The 21,212-nt window shown below is 41.8% G+C and overlaps 1 protein-coding gene across 1 annotated transcript; it reads left to right on the forward strand.

Moving 5' to 3' along the window:
* Window positions 1-1,027: 1,027 nt before the first annotated feature.
* Window positions 1,028-19,884, forward strand: btaf1 (BTAF1 RNA polymerase II, B-TFIID transcription factor-associated). Its single transcript, XM_026190162.2, has 38 exons — window positions 1,028-1,410; window positions 3,089-3,212; window positions 4,045-4,159; window positions 4,692-4,835; window positions 5,430-5,629; window positions 6,730-6,863; window positions 7,036-7,165; window positions 7,246-7,314; window positions 7,415-7,504; window positions 7,599-7,694; window positions 8,232-8,408; window positions 8,642-8,782; window positions 8,898-9,022; window positions 9,429-9,549; window positions 9,712-9,816; window positions 10,029-10,178; window positions 10,786-10,928; window positions 11,067-11,241; window positions 11,365-11,568; window positions 11,823-12,243; window positions 12,397-12,581; window positions 12,680-12,836; window positions 13,133-13,242; window positions 13,365-13,566; window positions 13,701-13,849; window positions 14,250-14,402; window positions 14,911-15,032; window positions 15,420-15,587; window positions 15,734-15,811; window positions 15,918-16,047; window positions 16,148-16,289; window positions 16,403-16,533; window positions 16,685-16,807; window positions 17,285-17,437; window positions 17,642-17,853; window positions 17,957-18,116; window positions 18,389-18,559; window positions 18,702-19,884. Exons 1-38 carry the CDS (start codon window positions 1,397-1,399, stop codon window positions 18,846-18,848), a joined length of 5,571 nt encoding a protein of 1,856 aa, XP_026045947.2. The 5' UTR covers window positions 1,028-1,396; the 3' UTR covers window positions 18,849-19,884.
* Window positions 19,885-21,212: the final 1,328 nt, after the last annotated feature.

Genomic DNA, 21,212 nt, shown 5'->3' on the forward strand with positions numbered 1-21,212 from the left:
CAGGATATTCATTATGTGATAAAAAATCATTTCAGGTTCAAATCACTGAATTGAAATAATTCCAAAGGCCTGAGTTCTTTACAGTACTATCTATAATACTATCCATGACACTTAAAACTCTTTGTGCACTGTGCATGCTGTGCTTAGTCTACGTGACAGCTTGTGTATCTGCAATCTGGTGTTTTTTTTCTCATACAAAAAATATTGTTGTAGATGCTTGATAGACTAGAAAACTACACTTAAAATAAACAAAGAAGCTTGATTTGTATGACAGCACTTCACGAATCCTGTGGTCTGTGACAAGGCAATTGAGGTTTTTTAAATTCATCCTTTATGTCTCATTGCAAAGAAAAACAAAGGCCACATATTGGGATGAAAGTGGCTACACCACACATGAACACTGAATAATCACACTTTTGACAGAATTAAAGGCTATGAAAGGTGTCATTTAAAGACATACTGAGAAATGATAGTCGCCACTTTTTTGCTTGTATTCATGAGAACAGCTACCTTGGAAGTAAAGTGTTTGTGTTTTAGCCCCCTTTAGTGTTTCTTCATGCTTCTATAAGGAAGAAGACACAAGAAAAGCAAGAAACTGAGAAGATGAACCTTTCAGGACCATGGTCAGCTCAAGCTCAGTTGAGACGTTGAATCATCACGACTGAGAGAAATGTCTGCAATTTCTGTGGAAATACACTGAAACATTTAAAAAAAAATCCATCTTAAATAATTTTATACTAGATGCAAATTCAATCAATGATATAACTATGACACATATTCTGCTGTTAATATGTTAATATGATATAAGCTGCTAACATATAGAATAAAAAATAACTATAGCAATATAAGGTGCAACAATGTATAGACACATCTGAAGAAAAAAGTATTCTTTTCGGGTGTTTTTTCCCTTTCGATTCGTTTCCTCTTTTAACGCGTGTTTTGATTGGCTCTCTCCGACCCTTGTAACCAATCAGCCTCCGCCTGCTATGGAGGAAGGAATAAATGCAAGATGGCTCCTCATATAAAAACAGTCTTCTGGGTCGTCCTCAACGTGCAACAAAATAACTCTTTAAATCTTATCAGGTTAAAATATTTATCTGCGAAGAGTTCTGAGGGGTGAACTGGGCTTTATGTTAATGGTACTTGGCGATATTTTGTGGAAGAAGACAGCAGAGAGACGACCGGGGCAACTTTGAAGACATGAATTGGTTGTGAACTCTCTCTCTTTGGTAGACAGAAGCACACTGTTGGGGCCTCGGCTAGCTAGCGGTAGCTGCTAGCTAGCTAATGACTGTCTGCTGTTATCTGTCGTACTGGAAACAGCGTAGCAAGAAAAGTTTCAAGTTGTCGGGTGCCTGTTGGATGTAGGACGCTGAAGTGCCCACAATAACTGACCATGGCTGTATCGAGGTAAGATACGTCTGTAGTAGCTCTGTTTATCTATCCCAGGGTTTTTTTAGCTATTAGCTAGCGGGCTTGCTAATACCTGCTAGCTTTTGATTAGGAAGAGAATGGCATGGCGACGCCTGACAAACGTTAGCAAGTGTAATGTTACAGTGTGAATTGGTCGCCTCTTGTGATATCCCTCGAAGTGTTAACGTAAGTTTGGGCTCGTGTTCACTTTCAGGTGCGACATTAAAATACATCCCAGTACTCTGTAACACTCTGCTGATGCCGGCGTTAAGTACAGGTTAATTAACGTTGCTGTGGAGTTATGTCAGTAAAGCTGCTTTGCAAACAAGAGATGCCACCACTGGCTAGCCGCCTCTGCATGCACAACCAGTTAATGTCAGTGTCCGGAACAGTTGCACCTGTAAGTCAACCGTAAATACACTCAGGTGTAGTCCACCTATAGTTTGTTGGGGGATTGTTGTTATGTTGTTTCTCTGGTACTGAAGACTTCACGGCTCTTGTGTAGCTGATGGCATGTAAGTCCAGTTTTCTGATTCCAGCCCAGCAGGTTTTCCTTATAGATCAAGAAGATCCTTTATGAAACTTCTTAAGTGCTCCAGTTCATGCCTTTGCATTGTAACAAAACACAGAGATGGCAGGGATAATTTTGACTTAAGTGTGTTTCAGGGGCTAGTTTAGTTTTCATAACAGCACACTAAACAGGGGTCACATAGGAACACTGCACACAGAAGGGGGGGGGGGGGGGAAAGGGGGGGGGGGGGGGGGCATCCTTCTTACCTCCTCTGCCTTCAGAGTTCATTACACAGAGTGAATCATGAAAATCACACACCCACATCTGAAAGATTTTAAAAAACACAAAAGAAAAGCCCATTGCATTCCAAAGCAAATGCTGCATTGGAATAGTTCTGAAAGTAAATGACTCCAACAATGGTTAAATATTAGAGAAGTATACTTCTCTAATATTTAACCAGTTATGTTAATATTAGAAACCTAAACAGTCACACTTCGATGATAGGTTGTTTTTTTTTTAAGTCCAAATTTTAAAACTGATTTTTAGAGACGTTTGATTTCTTCCAAATATTCTTGTTGTAAACAGAATTTCTAAAATTTGTGTCGAGTCCACGTGTTGTGTGTATATTAGTGTGCGTTCATCTCTTGTCCAGATTAAGTGTTTGTAGAACCTGAAGGGATATCTGCACATCCCTAATCCACTTCACTTTATTAATAGACTGCTAATGACCTTGGTGAAAGACTGGAATCATTAGGCAGGTTGCTTGGGTGCAAAGCCAAGAAAATAAAGTAGTGACTCTTTTAATTAGTTTACATCTTTAATTATTTGCACCGTAGAGCATCAAAAACAGATGGACTGATCGTAAAATTCCAGGATGATGCAGATTTAATTAATTAATTAATTTTAAATTAACTCCAATTATATTAATGGGTAACATTGAGAGCTTCATTCTTAGGAAAAAAATGCTTTCAGTATCTTAAATCTTCATTACATCATGTTTGAACATTAAGTGATCCAACAGGTTAATGTTCTGCTGCCACTGTTAAACATTGTGTAATTTGCTGACTGGACAGTGGCTGTCAAGAAGGTCCACGCTGATGTTCTACTGACTACTTTCAACCTTGATTTGTTTTCTTTTGTGTGCTTCTTGTAACCTGTCTTTAGACTTGACCGATTATTTATCCTGCTCGACACTGGAACCACACCAGTAACCAGGAAAGCAGCAGCCCAGCAGCTTGGAGAAGTGGTTAAACTCCACCCACATGAGCTTAATAACCTCTTATCAAAGGTGTGTATTTTCATATAATTGTGATTAGCTGTGAGGGTTGTCACAGGCTATCGAGCAGAAAAAATATTTTTCTGTGTATATTCATGTGTACACACCTTCATAGCTGTAAGGTGTACATATGTGACAAATATTTTGAGAATTTCTTGCAAAAGAAGAACAATATTTTTAAGTTGTCTGTAGTAGTGCAATGCTTCTGGTGACTTGACGCCATATTTGCTTTGCATGTTTGCTGTCCAAATAGAGTTGGTTATGCAGACTGCAACTGTTTTTGTGTAGTTGCTGGTGAACTTTTTCTCAGCTTCAAGTTGGGACTTAAAGGGAAAGAAAACCCAGCAGTATCAGAATGTCGTCTTTGTTTGTTTTTTCTAAACAACCCTGTTGGCTATACCAGCCTGAGTATCCATAAGTGCTCTCACACTCAGATGTGTGGAATATTAATAATGTCTTAAGGCATCTGTGTTTCCAACCAGATTAATGAGCTGAGCTTCATTATTGTATACAGAACAATCCTATAGTCTTGAGCTTTGTGAGATTGTATGGGGTTTAACTGGGGCGCTTTTCTCTTATCACAGTTTACAATCGGGTGTATATTAAGTTGCAGTGATGAATGCTCAATTTAAACATGGGCAAATTTTCAAATAACAATGTCAGATTATGTACAAGTAATTCCTGTGCATCACAAGATCAGACTCTATATGTTTTTGTTTTTGTCAGCAGCTGTCTTAAAATATGGCTATCTTGGGTACACCTCTTTGGCTGTATCTGTTAAAACTTTCTGTTTGCAGCCAATTGTACAAAGAGTCAATGCAATCTCTTTTCTGTCATTTATAAGGTCTTGACCTATCTAAGGAGTCCCAATTGGGACACCCGTATAGCAGCAGGCCAAGCTGTAGAGGCCATTGTGAAGAATATTCCTGAATGGAAACCAGCTCCAAAGCCTAAAGAAGGTGAGCATTTGTGCCTTCTCATTAAAATATTTAAGTGATGAGTTGGAGGTATATGCATCACAATAATCATTTGTTTTTGTGAAGTGATCTATTCTTTTGGTCAAACATGCTTATGAAAAAATTCAGACCACATAGGTTTGACTTAGGTTTCATATCAGTTCATAAAGTGACTGTTTTGTGTGAAAACTTGCGTACTAATTATTAGGTGCTTAAGGGTGTAATTGAATACATACTGGTTTAACACGTGATGCCCTCTGTTGTGAACTGGAAAAGATGCCTAAAGTAGGTGTCCATGCCCCAAATTGATGTCTTTTTGTCTGTTTAGTTTCACACTAATTAATATTTTTTGTAAAATAGTGAAATGTTGCATCATTGTCTTTTTGTTTTTGCGAGTTATAACCTTCTCTGTGTTATATGCTCTGTGCTAATTTACCTACAATTTGAATATTGCACCTTCCCTTTCATTTTCACTTGGCTACACCATTTGAAATGACAATTTAATATTATGAAACTTTGTGTTTGTTCTGTAAAGAGTCCTGTGAAGACCTGTCTCCAGAAGAAACATCTTGCGACCGGTTGAGTTTCTACCACTTTGACATCTCCCGCCTGCTGAAACACGGGGCATCTCTGCTGGGATCTGCTGGGGCCGAATTTGAGCTGCAGGATGACAAAACTGGTTTGTAGTGACTCTTCAAATATTATTTCAGCTGCAATAACATCTATGCTCTTACACCCTCTCCCATGCACACGTCTGAACCTGCACGGCCTCTTGTCTGATTGTATGTGGCGTTTACCAAAGTGGAAGATTTTAAATCTGCATTTTCCTGCTTGTTTTTTTCCATTGAGGAAAGACATTATCTAATAAGTTTTTGATTTAAAATGAAGACCATTGTAACAGGTTGAAATGTGTTTGGACAAATGCCAGTCAAACCTGACCATTAAGACTGCTTTGTTACAAATTTGAATACAGTTTGAAAGGAGAAAGTTGTTCGTTCTTATCTTTTGGTGGTCATTTGAATTTGTAGTTCCTGTGTATGTCGTAACGCACGTAATGTCGTTTCCCTTTGGCCTCATTTGACTTCTCATTCTTGGTCCCAATATTACTGTTTACTAAATTTAACAAGTTCAGTGTGACATTCAAGACCATTCATAATGCTGTCTGTTGTTTAACGTAAATCTTTTGTTTGTTTGGGGGTTTTTTTGTCAGCTACATGCACTTTGAGCCAAAGTTTCTAAAGTTTCCAGCCAACTTCCTGTCATTTGTTCTCAGGTGAGATGGACCCCAAAGAACGTCTTGCATGCCAGAGAAAGCTTCTTCAGAAGAAGTTGGGTCTAGATATGGGTGCTGCTATTGGGATGAACACAGATGAGCTGTTCAACGACGAGGACCTGGACTATACCTGTCAACCCAATGCCCTCAGAGCACACGGAAGCAAAGCCACAGCTGGATCCAGCTCCGGAAACCACTTGGTGAGTCTCACTCGGACCTCTCGAGTCACCATATGTTAGCACACATTTTGTCTCTTTGAGTTTAATGAATTGTCAAAGGGAAGTCTTAAACATACCTCTCAGTGTAGCCAGAACTTTTTAGGCTTAAAAGATGCTATTGCAGTTTATACCTATACCTGTTGCACTGCAGTATTAAAAACTTGTCTGTGCCAGATTTGTTTTTGTTTTGTTTGTAAATGGGTCATGTAGTTTGATTTTCATGTCGTGGGCCCTTTTTGTGAAGTTCTGCACGCTTCCTGTGAGTATGCACGGCATAGCAATAGAGTAGATTCATCATCTTTTTTTATTTCTGCCTCATCAATATTTGTGGCAGCTTCCAGTTGTTGAAACTGTCACTATGGTTCTTCATTTGCTGGAACACTTGTTTGCAGAAAGTCAAGCACAGGATGAGGAAATTAAAATGGTTTGTGTGTGAATAGGCAGAGGGAATGCTGTTGTTAAGTCAAATTGTTGAATGTTGTCATTGTGTTTCTTAAATTTGTAAAGTCTTAGTTCAAACTATAGAATCAAAGACATTCCTTTGTCTCTGACCACCTGTCCAGCCAATTTGGTGCTGGGTGAGGCTGACGTGGGTTTTATTGTAGATACATTGTATCTGAAAGATCTGTTTCTTGTGTTGTACACTTCCTGCTTTTATGATCCTTTTGGTGAGCAGGAACACACACACATACACAGTGCCTTGTCTTAGCACCATTGGGGGGGTTTTACAGTGGGAGGTGCTTGTGCTGTGATGTGTATTGTAACAGTTTGTCAATAGAGAGCTGCTCTTTGAAGGATTTGGGCTAGAGACAGGTGATGAGCATTATGCTCCACCACCTGGTTCTGACCAAAGCTCTCCCTCGTTAGCGAGTTAAAGACCGGTTGAAGATGTTCTGTCTTGTTTTTCGTTCTTCATGAGGAATAAGTCTCTAAACTAGCGGGGCCTGTGGAAACAGACTCAACAGCTGTCAGCTTAGAGTTGCTGTTTATTATAATTGGAAAGTTTTCTTGAAACAGTATCCCCACTTTGAGATTCACTAGAGGAGGAATTTCTTAATTAACACCACTCTTTTGTTTTTTAGACCATTCAGGCAGCTGAATTGATCGACTCAGAGTTCCGACCAGGCATGAGCAGTCGTCAGAAAAATAAGGCTAAGAGGATGGCCAAGTTGGTAGCAAAGCAAAGATCCAGAGACATGGATCCTAATGAAAAGAGGTAGGACTATCTATATATTCTGGATTCTAATCAAAACTGTATGTTTGGAAGAGTGCATGTGTTGTATTTTACATGGGTTTTTTTTTTTTTTTTTTTTTGTCAGCGTACTTACAGTTTTTTAAGATTCGAGAGTTATCATATCCTGTGACTTTCATTTGTCTTTAACCTTTAGTAACGACAGTTTTGAAGGTGAACCTGAGGAGAAACGAAGAAAAACCACCAACGTAGTCACTGAGCAACCAGCAACAGAGCATAAGATCCTAGTCGACAACGTTCCGGATAACTCCAGTCTATTCGAGGAGGTAAGCAATCAGAAACAAGTCGGTGAAGCTGGTATAGATGACAGTGTCAGATAGCTGATGCGTTATTGTTTTCTCCTTAGACGAACGAGTGGCCTCTGGAGAGCTTCTGTGAGGAGCTTTGCAATGACCTCTTCAATCCCTCGTGGGAGGTAAAAACACAATACTTATTTTCACTTGATAATGTAAGTTGAATGAGAGGGGGTAGAGTGGGCTCAAAGAATAACCACATGTGTTGTTTTTGTTTCTCAGGTTCGTCATGGTGCAGGCACCGGTCTTAGAGAAATCCTCAAGTCCCATGGTGCTGAGGGAGGGAAGGTGGTGGGAAGCACTGCAGAACAGGTAGGTCTCAACCACATCTTCAGGCTTTTTTTTTTTTTAAACAGCTGAGTGAGAATCGGACATGACCCCAGACTGTACTGATATTTTGATGCAGATGTTACGGCAGCATCAGGAATGGATAGAAGACGTGGTCATCCGGCTGCTGTGTGTCTTTGCTTTGGACCGCTTTGGCGATTTTGTATCTGATGAGGTAGGTTTGTTTGTTTATCAACAAATGTTTTTTGAACATATTTGTCCTAGAGTTTTTCCACTCCTTTGTACATTCCCTTACGCGCCTTACTGAAAGGTTCAGCACTCTCCATTCCAGGAATTTGCAGGCTGTGTAGGGACAATGCTAAAGGTTACTGTTTTGTTTTTTTGGGGGGGGGGTTGTTTTGTTTTTTGTTTTGTTTTTTTTTTAAGTGTGACACATGTATATAATAAACATTTTTTTTTTTTTGATTGGGTGCTACATTTCTTTATAAAATTCCTTCCAAAATCACTGTTTTCAAAGAAATTAAAGTAAATTCTCAGTAAATTATTAATTTAGCATAAACTAGATAAACTAGGACTTCACAGATGCAGGGAATTGAGGTCTGATTGTGACAGTGTGTTACCATGTTTAGCCTGTAGGAGGAAGCCAAACTTTTTACTTATGTTTGTCAGATGTGTGTCACTCAGCTCAATCTGTGTCTTTGGCTTTGATTTAACTCTTTCTATCACAATCTTGCTCTCTTCCTTTTGACAGGTAGTGGCTCCTGTTAGGGAGACGTGTGCTCAGACACTGGGTGTGGCCCTTCGCCACATGAATGAATCTGGTGTTTCGAGGACGGTAGATGTCCTACTGAAGCTGCTGAAAGAGGACCAGTGGGAGGTGCGTCATGGAGGCCTGCTGGGAATCAAGTATACCTTGGCTGTTCGTCAGGTACACCATCTCTATCACTGTGCATATGATGAGTTTTGAATAAGAATAGCAAGATTCGACATTGTATTTGATTCGAGTAGCGTGTGGCCATGAATGTGAATTGTGGGGAACAGGAGGTGTTATACTTGGACAAAAAGCTTTTTTCAGACTGGACGCATATGTTCTCGTTGTTATCTCGCTTTCTGATGCTGTATACACACATGCTGATTTTCATCTTCTCTTTTGTGTCAAAGGACTTGATTGCTGTTTTACTTCCCCGTGTGCTCCCTGCAATCACAGACGGCCTACAGGACTTGGATGACGATGTCAGGGCCGTGGCAGCTGCAGCCCTCATCCCTGTGGTCAGGGGCTTGGTGCAGCTACTGCCCAATAAGGTGTGAAACAAAACCAGTTTCAATTTCTGTGGTGAAATGTGCATTCTGTTAGTAGTTAAACTTTCTGCTGTCCTTGTTGCTTATTAATTTAGTCTGAAAACTTAATGTCTCTCAGGTACCCTTCATAGTGAACACACTATGGGATGCACTTTTAGACCTGGACGATCTGACTGCTTCCACCAATAGTATTATGACTTTGCTGTCCTCGCTGCTAACCTATCCACAGGTTCGACAATGCAGGTCAGTTTCAAGCTTATGCAAAAAAGAGACTAATAAAGTAATATATCAAAAAATACTGTTGATTTATTGAATAATAGGAGACTCACAATACCAGAAATTGGTTCCAGCGATTCCATATTTCAAACCTTGACTCCAAACCATACACAGCTTTTGCAGGGTGTCTTCATAAGAGCATTAAGTGCTGTCATAGAATTTTGTCAGTGACCTGACATTAACTGACATTATTAGTAACTTGGGGTGAAAGCCAACTCACAACAGTACTTTGTGTTAAACACTTTTTAAATGACCTAATTTTCCATAAAAGGGCACAAACAGACAATACACTCCACAGAACCACAAGCACAAAATTAGACGAGCGCCAACTCTTTAGCTATGACCCTTTTTTTTTTTTTTTTTCTCATCCCAGCATGCAGCAGTCACTAACTGTTCTGGTTCCTCGGGTATGGCCATTCTTGAGACACACTATATCATCAGTAAGACGAGCAGCACTGGAAACGCTTTACACACTACTGTCTAAAGCTGACCAGGTAAAGATCTAACAATAATAATCGGATAGTACATCTACATGTATTTACAAAAATATGAGCAAAATATTTCTTTTGTTTTGTTTTTTTTAGCTCTTAATCCAGCTTTAAACTGAATTGCATCCCTAATAATAAGGTGGCGTTTTTGTGGTTTTGCTGTTCCAGAGCTGTGCAGCGTGGATAAATCCCATCCTACAAGACATGCTGCGGCATATCTTCCAGTCTTGCATACTAGAGAGCAATGAGGAAATCCTTGAACTGATCCTAAAGGTTTGTTACATGACTCACCTAACTACTTTGGGTTAAATGACAAACTCTGTCCAACTTTGGTTATAAAACACAGCTGGAACGATACAGACGATGCTGTATTGTCGATTTTTAATGTAAATGTTAAATTTTTTATTTTTTTTTTTATACTTGGATAGCACATATGGGAGACTTTGATTTTTTTTGCATTGTTAATCTGCGTCTTTTATGTGCAGGTGTGGATGGAGCTGCTGTCTCAGGCCCCCCAACAGTATGTGGTAGCAGCCAGCTGTCCATGGATGGGTGCCTGGCTCTGTCTCATGATGCAAGCTTCCCACATTCCAATAGACCTGAACATGCTGCTGGAAGTAAAAGCCCGCTCCAAGGTTGTATACTTTATCTTTATACACATAAAAACTTTTATTTTCAGCGTATCTTTTGTTTTAGAAGTAGGAAGGAGCAATTTTACAGTGACAGGAATTAATATGATACATTTAAACAAAAGGTCAGCATGACATAATTTGGAATGATTCAGTGTTTCCACTTCTATTTTTATCAATGGGTTCATGCAAATAATGCAGATTCCCTATCACACAAGTCAGTGCACCTTGCTGTGGTTGCTAGGTTACAGACTGGCAGACAATAAGAGTCTTACAGCCATGTTCTGCATTTTTGAGCCAGTGGAGCTTAAACCTTAACCGTCTGGAGGAGGAAATAAGAGACAGGGGATGCACTGGCACACAGAAGCGTGCACCCACCCACCAAGTGGCTTAAATGCCGGTTTAACGAGGTGTGGCGGAACTGAGGAACAATAAAAAGAACTTGGGATGGACAGGTTTGCTTTGCATGTAATGAACTAATAGTGTTAAAAGAAGGGAAGCGGACAAATGTCTACAGAAGGTGTCTTTCCACTCTTAAAACCACGTCAAACATGTAGATTTGGCATCTTCTGAAATAAAACAAACTTTAACTAATATCATGTTGTTCAAACAGGATAAATGTGGCACAAAGGGACGTCAAGCAAGCAGTCAGGTGAAGGAAACTGTTCAGGAATATATAGCGGGTGCAGAGACGGTGACAGATGACCCAGTTACGAGGGACTATGTAGTAGTTCGTGCTCGACTTATGGCTGCCAAGTAAGTTTTCATAGTTATAATGGGAAGAAAACTCTTTAACTTAATGATCTTTAACTCTCAAGAAATAACTGGAATTGCTGACTAAGTGATCGAGGTTGCGTTTGCACTGACTGCTCTCTTTGTACCTGTGTAATCCAGATTGCTGGGGGCTTTGTGTCGGTGTATTTGTGACCCTCAACTCAATGCTGCATCCCAGGAGATCAGACCAGCAGAATCTTTGGCTCAGCTATTGCTCTTCCATCTCAACTCCAAGTCTGCCCTGCAGCGAATCGCAGTGGCATTAGTGCTTTGTGACTGGGCTGCACTGCAGAAGGTAAAATTCAGTTGTTGAGATTTTTTTTTTTTTTTTGTTAAATAAGATTAAGATTTCTTGACTTGGCAGCAAAGCAGAATCGGGCTTTCAGAAGCTGAAAGGTTTTCTCTCGTATCTTTTCAGGATTGTCAGTCGGTGTCATCCACCGTGCTGCCTCGTCTTCTGGCCATTCTGTCTGAGCAGCTGTATTATGATGAGATCGCCATCCCCTTCACACGCATGCAGAATGAGTGCAAGCAGCTGATTGCACTGCTTGCTGATGCCAACATAGACCTCAAGGACCGCCTCAATTGTAACGTTTTCACCATTGATCAAGCCAGTGAGCTGGTAAGTCAATACACACACATGTGCACTGATAAACCTTTGACACACGATTATCAGATTGGTGAAGCACCGTGATCTTTATTAGGATTTTGCAGCATGTTTGTCATCTAGGTATGGTGTCTCAACAAAACCATGAATGATTTTTGATCAAAAACTGTAACAATTCTTGGCTTCGAAGGTTAATGGATATTGCACTCTGTAACACATCAGACTCTTTTTCAATCACACCCTTTATCCCCCTCCTGCTTGTTCCCTAGGTAACCACCATCTTTGCAGAGTCAACAGCCGGGTTTAATGTAAAGTCCAAACAGTGGCCAGCCCTGGACAGCAAACGGCAGCAGGCTCAAGCGACTGTGATGGAGACCAGCACAGAATGGCAGCAGCTGCATCTGCGTGTGCACATGATCGCAGCCTGTGCCGTGATTAACCTGCAGGTGCTCCCCGACAAACTGAACCCACTCGTCAGGCCTCTGATGGAGGCCATCAAGAGGGAGGAGAACACCCAGATCCAAGGTTATGCTGCCTCTTTTATAGCCAAGCTGCTTCAACAGTGTGCCGGACGCTCGCCGTGCCCCAACCCTAAGATCATCAAAAACCTCTGTGCCTCAGCCTGTGTGGACTCTGCAACCACGCCCTCATCTGCTTGCCCCGTACCTCCGACACAGGAAAATGCCAAAGGTGAGACCTTTTGAAGCTTGGCTCTATTTTCAGTCTGTCAGCTACAAACAGGATTTTAAATTTGGGGTTTCAGTGATGTTTTAAAAGGTTTGACTCGTGAATATAAAAATCATGTGTTAACACTGATGGTTTTCTTAATTGTCATGCTTTCAGGGGGTGGCTTGGAGAAAGACGGCATGCATCACATGGTCAATAAATCTCGAGGTATCATCACTCTGTATCGCCACCAAAGAGCTGCGTTTGCCATCACCAGTAAGAGGGGTCCAGCTCCTAAAGCGCCAAAAAACCCAACCACAGAGCTTCCTCCTGGCAGCACCATCAGCTCAGAGAATGATGAGGTACAGAAGAACTAAAGTACATTTTCAACACATTGAGCTTAAAACCAACAACGCCATGTTGTCTTTACTGTTCTTGGTCTTTTTTTCTTTCATTTCAGAGCAGGAAGCCATTTCTTATTCAGAGACGAGGTGCAGAGTTCGCCCTAACAACTATTGCACGGCACTTTGGTGCAGACCTCACAAAGTCTCTGCCATACCTTTGGGAGAATACGGTGGGACCACTGACGTCAGTGGCAACAGAAAATCAGTGCATTGGTATGTTGATTATGTTGATCAGGTTTTGATCTTTGATAGACACTGGTGAAAATATCGTCACCTTGATTTTCACCAATATAGACCTGTAACTGTCACTTAGGAACATAAACTGTGCTATTTTAGATTTAATTGTAGATATCTTAGAAACGAAAAGCTGTATAGAGTCTCACGAGTCAGTGATCAGTGGAATGAAAGGTCTCCTTTCACCGAACCGATTCTCTATATCCTTCCATGTTTTCACATCGTTAAGATGTACAGAGTTGTTACTCTGAATCATTGTGTTTCATGTGTTGTAGATAGGCAGGCCCAGCTGGAGAGGGGCGACGCTGCAGCTCAGGAATTGGTCAACTCTCTACAAGTACTGGAAGTCATGGCAGGAGCCATGGCTGCCGAACTCAAGCCTTTGGTAAGTTTGATCCATTTTGACTGATTTACTTTGATCATTTTTTATGATTATCATGGATTTGGAATCCGTGACATTTTATGGAGATTGTTGGACTTTTTTTTTTTTTTTTCCTTTTCCTGCAGTTATTGGAACACCTGCCCCATTTGTTCACCTGCCTCCAGCACCCATACACAGCAGTACGTCACATGGCAGCACGCTGTGTTGGTGTGCTTAGCAAGATAGCCACACTGGAGACCATGAACAGTTTCCTTGAGTGTGTATTACCCTGGTTAGCTGCTATTGATGACTGCACCAAACAAGAAGGCGCCATCGAGGCTTTAGCCTGTATCCTTCAGTGACATTACCTTTCAGTTTTTTTACCTTTCTGATATAAGAGCACTCCAGAACTGATTTATTTGTGCCTTTATTTAGTGTATTCCTGTGCTGTATTTTACTGTCCTTGACCAAGACTCCTGCAGGTGTCATGGAGCAGCTGGATGTGGACATTGTGCCCTACATCGTGCTGCTGGTGGTACCAGTGCTAGGCCGTATGAGCGACCCCAGCGACAGCATTCGTTTCATGGCCACACAGTGCTTTGCTACACTCATCCGCCTGCTGCCACTAGAGGTACGAGCACCCAGACAGCAGGCTAAAGTGCAGTTTTAATAATTATTTAATGTTTACATCAGGGATGTCAAACTCCTTTTACACTGTGACCTACATACAGGGTATAGAAGTTTAAGTACAAACTTGATCCCTGGGGTAGCTGTATATTAGAAAAAGAAGTACAATTGCCTCAAAATTTCTGCTGAGAAATAGTACTTTAGTAAATCTGTCGCCATGAATCCTGATCAGTAAGAAAGCTGTAAAACTTGTGAAAGTCCAGAATTTATACCTACCTTTACATTTTCCACAGCTGTACAGTGGACAGGATTGGAGTCTTTGCTGGGCAAATTTTGGCCCCGAGCCTTATGTTTGACACCTCTGGTTTGGACTCTGAGTAATGTATTTTCCTCTTTTCTACCAGGCGGGTATACCAGACCCTCCTGCCATGTCTGCTGACCTGATCCGGCAGAAAGCTAGAGAACGTCACTTCCTGGAGCAGCTGCTAGATGGCAGAAAGTTGGAGAACTACAAAATCCCGGTGCCCATTAAAGCAGAGCTCCGGAAGTACCAGCAGGTTTGTGTCACGTTTAAGGATGCCCACCCTGTGGATATTTTGACACACAAACAACTTCTGGAACATTTTAGTGCTTGAGCTGTCTCATCACCTCCAGTGTGACCGTATTTCTGCCACATTAAAGACTGAGGTTCCCTTAAATGCGGAAGGCTGGCAACATAGATAGAGATGCTGACAACAAATGGTTTACTTTACAGTAAATTTTAAAGCAGTCAAATGGAGGTTAAGTAAATGTGCTGGCTCTTCTTTGAACTGGCTTCTAGCAGCTCTACTGAGAACGAATCTATCTCTGTAATACAGAAGTGAAGACATCCTGTTTGAAATGTTGCTGAAATCGCTGCCACATCCTCAGCATCACTAATGTAACTGACTCATAGGCACTGAAACTGATGGGTGTCATTGAAGAGATTGTTTTGATGACTTTTGTCTAATCATTAGTATGATTAACCAGTGAAACCTTGATATTCAGTGTTGTGGTATTTGAGCGTTGGTGTGTTTAATCTTGCAGGATGGAGTGAACTGGTTAGCATTCCTGAACAAATACAAGCTGCATGGGATCCTGTGTGACGACATGGGTCTCGGCAAGACGCTGCAGTCCATCTGCATTCTGGCAGGCGATCACTACCTCAGGTACTAACAGCACTGTTACAGAGATGGAGTACGTGCTCAAATATATTATCTGTTTAAACAGTGCTATGCTACTCTATGCAGTCATTGTCAGAGGCTTAATAAGTGTGAGTTGTTTTACGCCCATTTTTAATGTGGTTTAAATGCAGACAAAACACGAGTAACCTCCACGAGAATAATTTTTATAGGTATTACTCGTCCACATGCCTTATTGCCCTATAAAAGACAGAATATGGTTTGACAGCTTGAATACCAGCGGTGGTCTGTCCAGGCTCGGTGCATTCTTAAAGCTGCCTTTGATCTTTGACCTTTAAAACTCTGATCCAGTCTCGTGTGTGTGTGTGTGTGTGTGTGTGTGTGTGTGTGTGTGCGCGCGCGCATGCTCTTCAGGGCACAGGAATATGCCAAGACTAAAGCAGCAGACTGCAGCCCCCTGCCCTCTCTGGTGGTGTGTCCTCCCACGCTGACTGGCCACTGGGTGGACGAAGTGGGCAAGTTCTGCGCCAAAGAGTACCTCAACCCGCTGCACTACACTGGGCCTCCTACAGAGCGGATGCGGTAAGGATTAGTCAGAGTTGACTGCAGGAGAATGATTCATGCTCTCATTTTTTTTGTAAAATTGAATAAGTGAGGAAGAACAGTTTGTGTGTGGGTAGAGATAAATGCATTTATTTGAAGCTAAGTAAACATGTACTTCTTTTCAGGCTGCAACACCAAGTGAAAAAACACAATCTTGTTGTAGCCTCTTACGATGTTGTCCGAAATGACATAGATTTTTTTAGGTGAGTGCTACTCCAAAGGTTTTTTGTTTTTTGTTTGTTTTTCTGTTTGTTTTTGTGTTTTCTGTTCTGCATTTTAAAGTGATTTTATTTCTTTTTACTTTTCTAGAAATATAAAATTTAATTACTGTATCCTCGATGAGGGTCATGTGATCAAGAATGGGAAAACCAAACTGTCCAAAGCCATAAAACAATTGGCTGCCAACTTCCGAGTCATTTTGTCAGGAACGCCCATTCAGGTGAGGCTTCCTTTGTGATCTGAAAAGGAAATGGAGATTTCCATTCTTTCCATGTTTTCTGCAGCTCAGAGTGGAATAATGTTTAATGCTCTAACTTCAGAATAATGTCTTGGAGCTCTGGTCGTTGTTCGACTTCCTAATGCCGGGCTTCCTCGGAACAGAAAGGCAGTTTGCTGCACGCTACGGTAAACCAATCCTAGCCAGCCGAGACGCCAAAAGCTCATCGAGGGAGCAGGAGGCAGGTATGTGAACCCCCTAGTTTTTGTTTGTTTTTTCAGATATTAGATTTTCTCTCATTCTATCTGGTTACTCTTACTGAATGTGGCCTACCATTAATGTTGCCTTCTCCATGTAGGAGTCCTGGCAATGGAGGCCCTGCATCGACAGGTACTACCCTTCCTTCTGAGGAGGATGAAGGAGGATGTCCTCCAGGATCTTCCTCCTAAAATAATTCAGGACTATTACTGCAACCTGAGCCCTCTACAGGTATTGACCCATAATGACCTTGGAGACATTCCACATTAGTATGATGAACAGTAGTTGGAATGTGTGTTTGTAAAGTCTTGGTTGGAATCCATGCTGGTAAAACTTGTTAGTGGCACAGTTTTATTGATTTTGGCTTCGTCACTGCCTGCAGGTTCAGCTGTATGAAGACTTTGCAAAGTCTAGAGCCAAGGCCAGTGTGGATGACAGCATCTCTGTAGCTTCTACAGAGGAGGAGGAAAAGCCCAAGCTGAAGGCCACAGGCCATGTCTTCCAGGTATGTGTGGTTTGATAAATGTGGTCTTTGCGGTTCATATGTGAAGAAAGTTTGTCCTGACCATAATGTGTAGCTTTGAATTGTTCCTTTCTGGTAAATGGAAAAGCAAATGTTTCTTAAATATTTATGCAGTAGAATATGGTGCCTGCATACCCCCCACATATTTTCCACACCATGGCAGAATATAAGACAGACAAAACAGTGGCCTGCTCATGAAAACTGTAGGCTTATAATCTCTCTTTTGCCTTTTACCCTTAAAATTTGACATTTGGAGATTTGACTCGTCAGTGAGGAAATTCTTGCTTGTCAGTGTCACACGGTTTCCTCATTTGTCCTCCTGATGACTGACATCTTAAAATCTGTATCAATGTTTTTTATTATTTGCATCTTATAAAACCTTACGTGAGTTTTTAACAGTCTTTCCTTTGCTGATGGTTCGCCGTGTTAATAGTTGGGTTTATGTCTTCATTCTTTAAGGCGCTGCAGTACCTGCGGAAGCTGTGTAACCACCCCAGCTTGGTCTTGACCCCTCAGCATCCAGAGTACAAACGCATCACTGAGCAGCTGGCAGGACAGAACTCAAGCTTGCGAGACATTCAGCACGCGCCAAAACTATCTGCTCTCAAACAGGTGAGATATCACTCTTCAGGTCATCTTTCTCACGTCTTCCGTGGACCAAGTGTTTGATCCTGATAACTTTTTGATTTTACACAAAGATATGTAGGAAGAAGAGATTCTATAAGGATGTTTGTTGTATTCAGTTATCCAACCGTTCACTTGTATCTGATTTCAAAGATGCCCCATGCCTTCAGTCTAACACGTTTCTGCTCTCAGCTGCTGTTGGACTGCGGACTTGGTGGTGGTGGAGGATCAGAGGGGGCCACTGAGGCAGTGGTGGCCCAACATCGTGTGCTAATCTTCTGTCAGCTGAAGAGTATGCTGGATATCGTTGAACATGACCTGCTGAAACCCAGACTGCCCACCGTCACATACCTGAGGCTGGATGGCAGCGTGCAGGCCGGCCAACGTCACTCTATAGTTTCCAGGTTAGCTCATCTGTACAGTTGCTCGCTGTCAAACACAGAAGTCTGCTCAATGCGAGTTTGCTAAATGAATGCAAGACTAGGATTTCTTCTTTCTGTGCCTCAGGTTTAACAATGACCCATCAATAGATGTGCTGTTGCTGACCACCCATGTTGGTGGTCTGGGTTTGAACCTGACTGGTGCAGATACCGTGGTGTTTGTGGAGCATGACTGGAACCCAATGAGGGACCTGCAGGCCATGGACCGTGCCCATAGGATAGGACAGGTACTGTTGTTGAACACACTTGCTCAGCAGAATATCAGTGTGTAGACAGATTTAGGCAGTCCAGGTTGTTTTGATGACTCTTAACCTTCCTCTGACACTGAAATTGCACAATCAAATCCCGCGTAAAGAATTGACTTTCTTTTAGTTTCACATTGGATCAGCCTTGGATTGTATCAAGAGGCTGCTGCTGTCTAAAGCTAGTGATGCAAAGAGAAGCAGTTGAAATTAGATTGGCATGAAAGCATTTAGTACGTTCCATTTGTCTTTTGCAGAAACGGGTGGTGAACGTGTACAGGCTGATCACACGAGGTACGCTGGAGGAGAAGATCATGGGACTGCAGAAGTTCAAGATGAGCATCGCTAACACTGTTATAAGCCAAGAGAACGCCAGCCTGCAGAGCATGGGCACAGACCAGCTCCTCAACCTCTTCACACTCGACAAGGTGAGAGCAGCTCTGTCCTCTAGTGTTTGTACTATTGTTACTGATTTCTAATAACAGTCAAATTTTTATGTTCTCCACTAACACATGCACGCATCTTTCCCCTGTGTTTGGCTGAACTCCCTTGTCTGTAAATGTGTTTCAGGAGGATAAAGGTGAGAAGGGCGAGCAGTCATCAACCTCAGGAAAGACTTCCATGAAGTCAGTGCTGGACAGCTTGGGAGAGCTGTGGGACCAGCAGCAGTATGATTCAGAGTACAACCTGGACAGCTTCATGCACTCTCTGCAGTAGCACTGTGTGCAAGTCCACCCAGCATCCATCAGGCGTCTCGCCCTCTGGCCGAGCAGGACCCGGTCAGAGCGCGAGGAGACCCCTATTGCTGCAGCCACATGCCTAACACCGCCACCTTAAATAGAGTAACGTTAAGGAGTCCCTGAAGGATAATACTCTCAGTACATTTCCCACTGCGATTACTTACCCACAGCCAAAGACCTGAATCGTTGTCGTTCTACAGTCGATAGGTATGCAGCAACATCACTCAAACTTATTCTCATGAGGTAAGTTACCCAGGTCCTTTGCAAACCTGAGAGAATAAAACCATGTGATGATGTAACAACTGTGAAAGACGTCGTCTACAGTAGCGGAACGTTTTCCACTCTTTCAAGTGCACAGTGTTTCATAAGTAAAGTTATCATTTATAGTTACAGCAGCAGGCGCTACTTTTACAGCCTTCTACCCTCTGCTCATATCACATTGCCAGAGTAAACAGTGTTAACTGCTTCAGATGTTACTACCTAGATGCACCTTCCTCATGTGCGCCCTCTTCTACTACCGCCGCCACCTCTCACAAAGTCTTAAAACACCGTTATACCCACCTCTCTGCCTGATGGATACAAACATGTTTTTGTATGAGAAAAGGAAACAGGGAGAGAGTAACAAGAAGCCACAGGATGCCGTCACACAGTGCTGGCTTTTTATAGCACAACGCTGAGCTCAGGAGCGGGTTGTGCTATGTCAAGACGACTCCCGTTCTTCAGACCATGCCCTGGAAGAGTCTGTTCACAAAAAATGTGGTCATCAGGAGGCCCTGTTTGAGAAACTATATTCTGTGTCCACCTTCTCCACATGTACTGTAAAGAGACTGACCCGGGAAAGCACTGCGCGTCAAAGCAAGTTTACAGAGATGGAACTGAGGAGGCCAAGCTGTGGCTGATACCTGAAACTTGTCATAAGTATTTTTAAAAAATGAATAGACTTGTACATAATTGTCTAATTGCTGCTTTTTGTTTATGATCTTGGGATTGTAATAAATTCTACAAACCTTTGAGTCATGTATTTTTCTTTGGACATCAATGGCCAGTAGATGGTGTGGTTGTACATCCAGGGAAAATAAAAACTAGAAGTGAATACATGTAACACATTTCCACATTGGTCTCATTTGAACCTAGGTAAATGCAAAATTTACCACTCCACAGGAAAGCATGGTTCAAATGGATCGGTGGGTAAATTTAATTTGTCTGATGCTAATTTGTAACTTTCTAAAGACATCTTGTACAAAAAGTGCTCAGAAAAGTGGGAATTTTATCAGAGGAAGGAGATTGTGCTATGTTTTGTTTCTTTTAAGCTAACGTTACAGTGTGTTTTTCATTCTCACAGCTTGACCTTTACATTTTCCAGTGTAATTTGTAAGTGGCCCAAGAGCACAGACCTTTAAATGTTACTGCGGGGGCCAAAGAGCGTAATGAAAGTTAGTATTGACAGATTTTTATTTTTCATGTTTGGGGGGGTTGCAGCAACAAACTCAGAAGCGGTAGTAAGCAGTAGCAGCATTAGAGCTCCATGTTTTTGAGTCACAGTCATACTGCAAATAATCAAGACAACAGAGGTCCAAGTCAATAATCATCAAATCCTCACAGAGGTGGAACCAGTGCTCCAGTCGGGTAATAAAAACTTTAAAACTAAAAGTCATTAAAAGCAGTGGGATGTTTTTTGTGGGGGAAAGGAGCATATTCCTTCATGTGATAAGATCACAACATGAGACCTCCAGTGTTCGTCTACCCAGGGAGCGCCCATGAAACAGCAGGGACAATGCGGTACGCTATCCAGATCGACATGAAACGCGTATCCGTAGACAGGAATGTAGATGGTAGATGTATAGATATAAAATGGTTGGCATCATCAGAATCATGATCTTTTTCATTTGTAGGCACACTTGATTAAACAGATATAAAATGTTTTTTTTTTTAGTGCCAAAGAAACTGGCAGGGGGGGCAGTTAACTTAGAGGGGTTGTGAAAAGCATTAGTATAAACTGGTTTAAAAAAAAAAGGCCAACCAGACCAATACAGACATTTCTCCAACCTTTCTCCTCCCAAAACATCCAAACAAACTCAGCATTAGCTCAGAGTAGGTTCATTAATCATAGTGACCTGATTGTTTGATTATTATTGTTACTATTATTTGATTCTGCTTTGGCTCATATTGCTGCCAGTGGACACCTAAGCATGCTGTGAAGACAAAGCTTTGACTGACACTGCAGACTGCACCTACTTTGGGATCACCCTATCCTGATAAACCTATTCACCCAGACAGCGGATGAAAAGGGTGGATGTTTTGTTGCAGGAACGTGGGGAAGGACAAAGACCAGCAGGCCTTC

The sequence above is a fragment of the Astatotilapia calliptera genome, chromosome 13, assembly GCF_964374335.1.
Source record: "Astatotilapia calliptera chromosome 13, fAstCal68.1, whole genome shotgun sequence".
Classification (NCBI taxonomy): Eukaryota; Metazoa; Chordata; class Actinopteri; order Cichliformes; family Cichlidae; genus Astatotilapia; species Astatotilapia calliptera.

Excerpts from the sequence above, each read along its gene's own strand:
- btaf1 (XM_026190162.2), top strand. Across the intron at positions 6,864-7,035 it reads ATGGATCCTAATGAAAAGAG|TAACGACAGTTTTGAAGGTG; the intron begins GTAGGACTATCT and ends TTTAACCTTTAG. Across the intron at positions 18,117-18,388 it reads GTGCCCATAGGATAGGACAG|AAACGGGTGGTGAACGTGTA; the intron begins GTACTGTTGTTG and ends TGTCTTTTGCAG.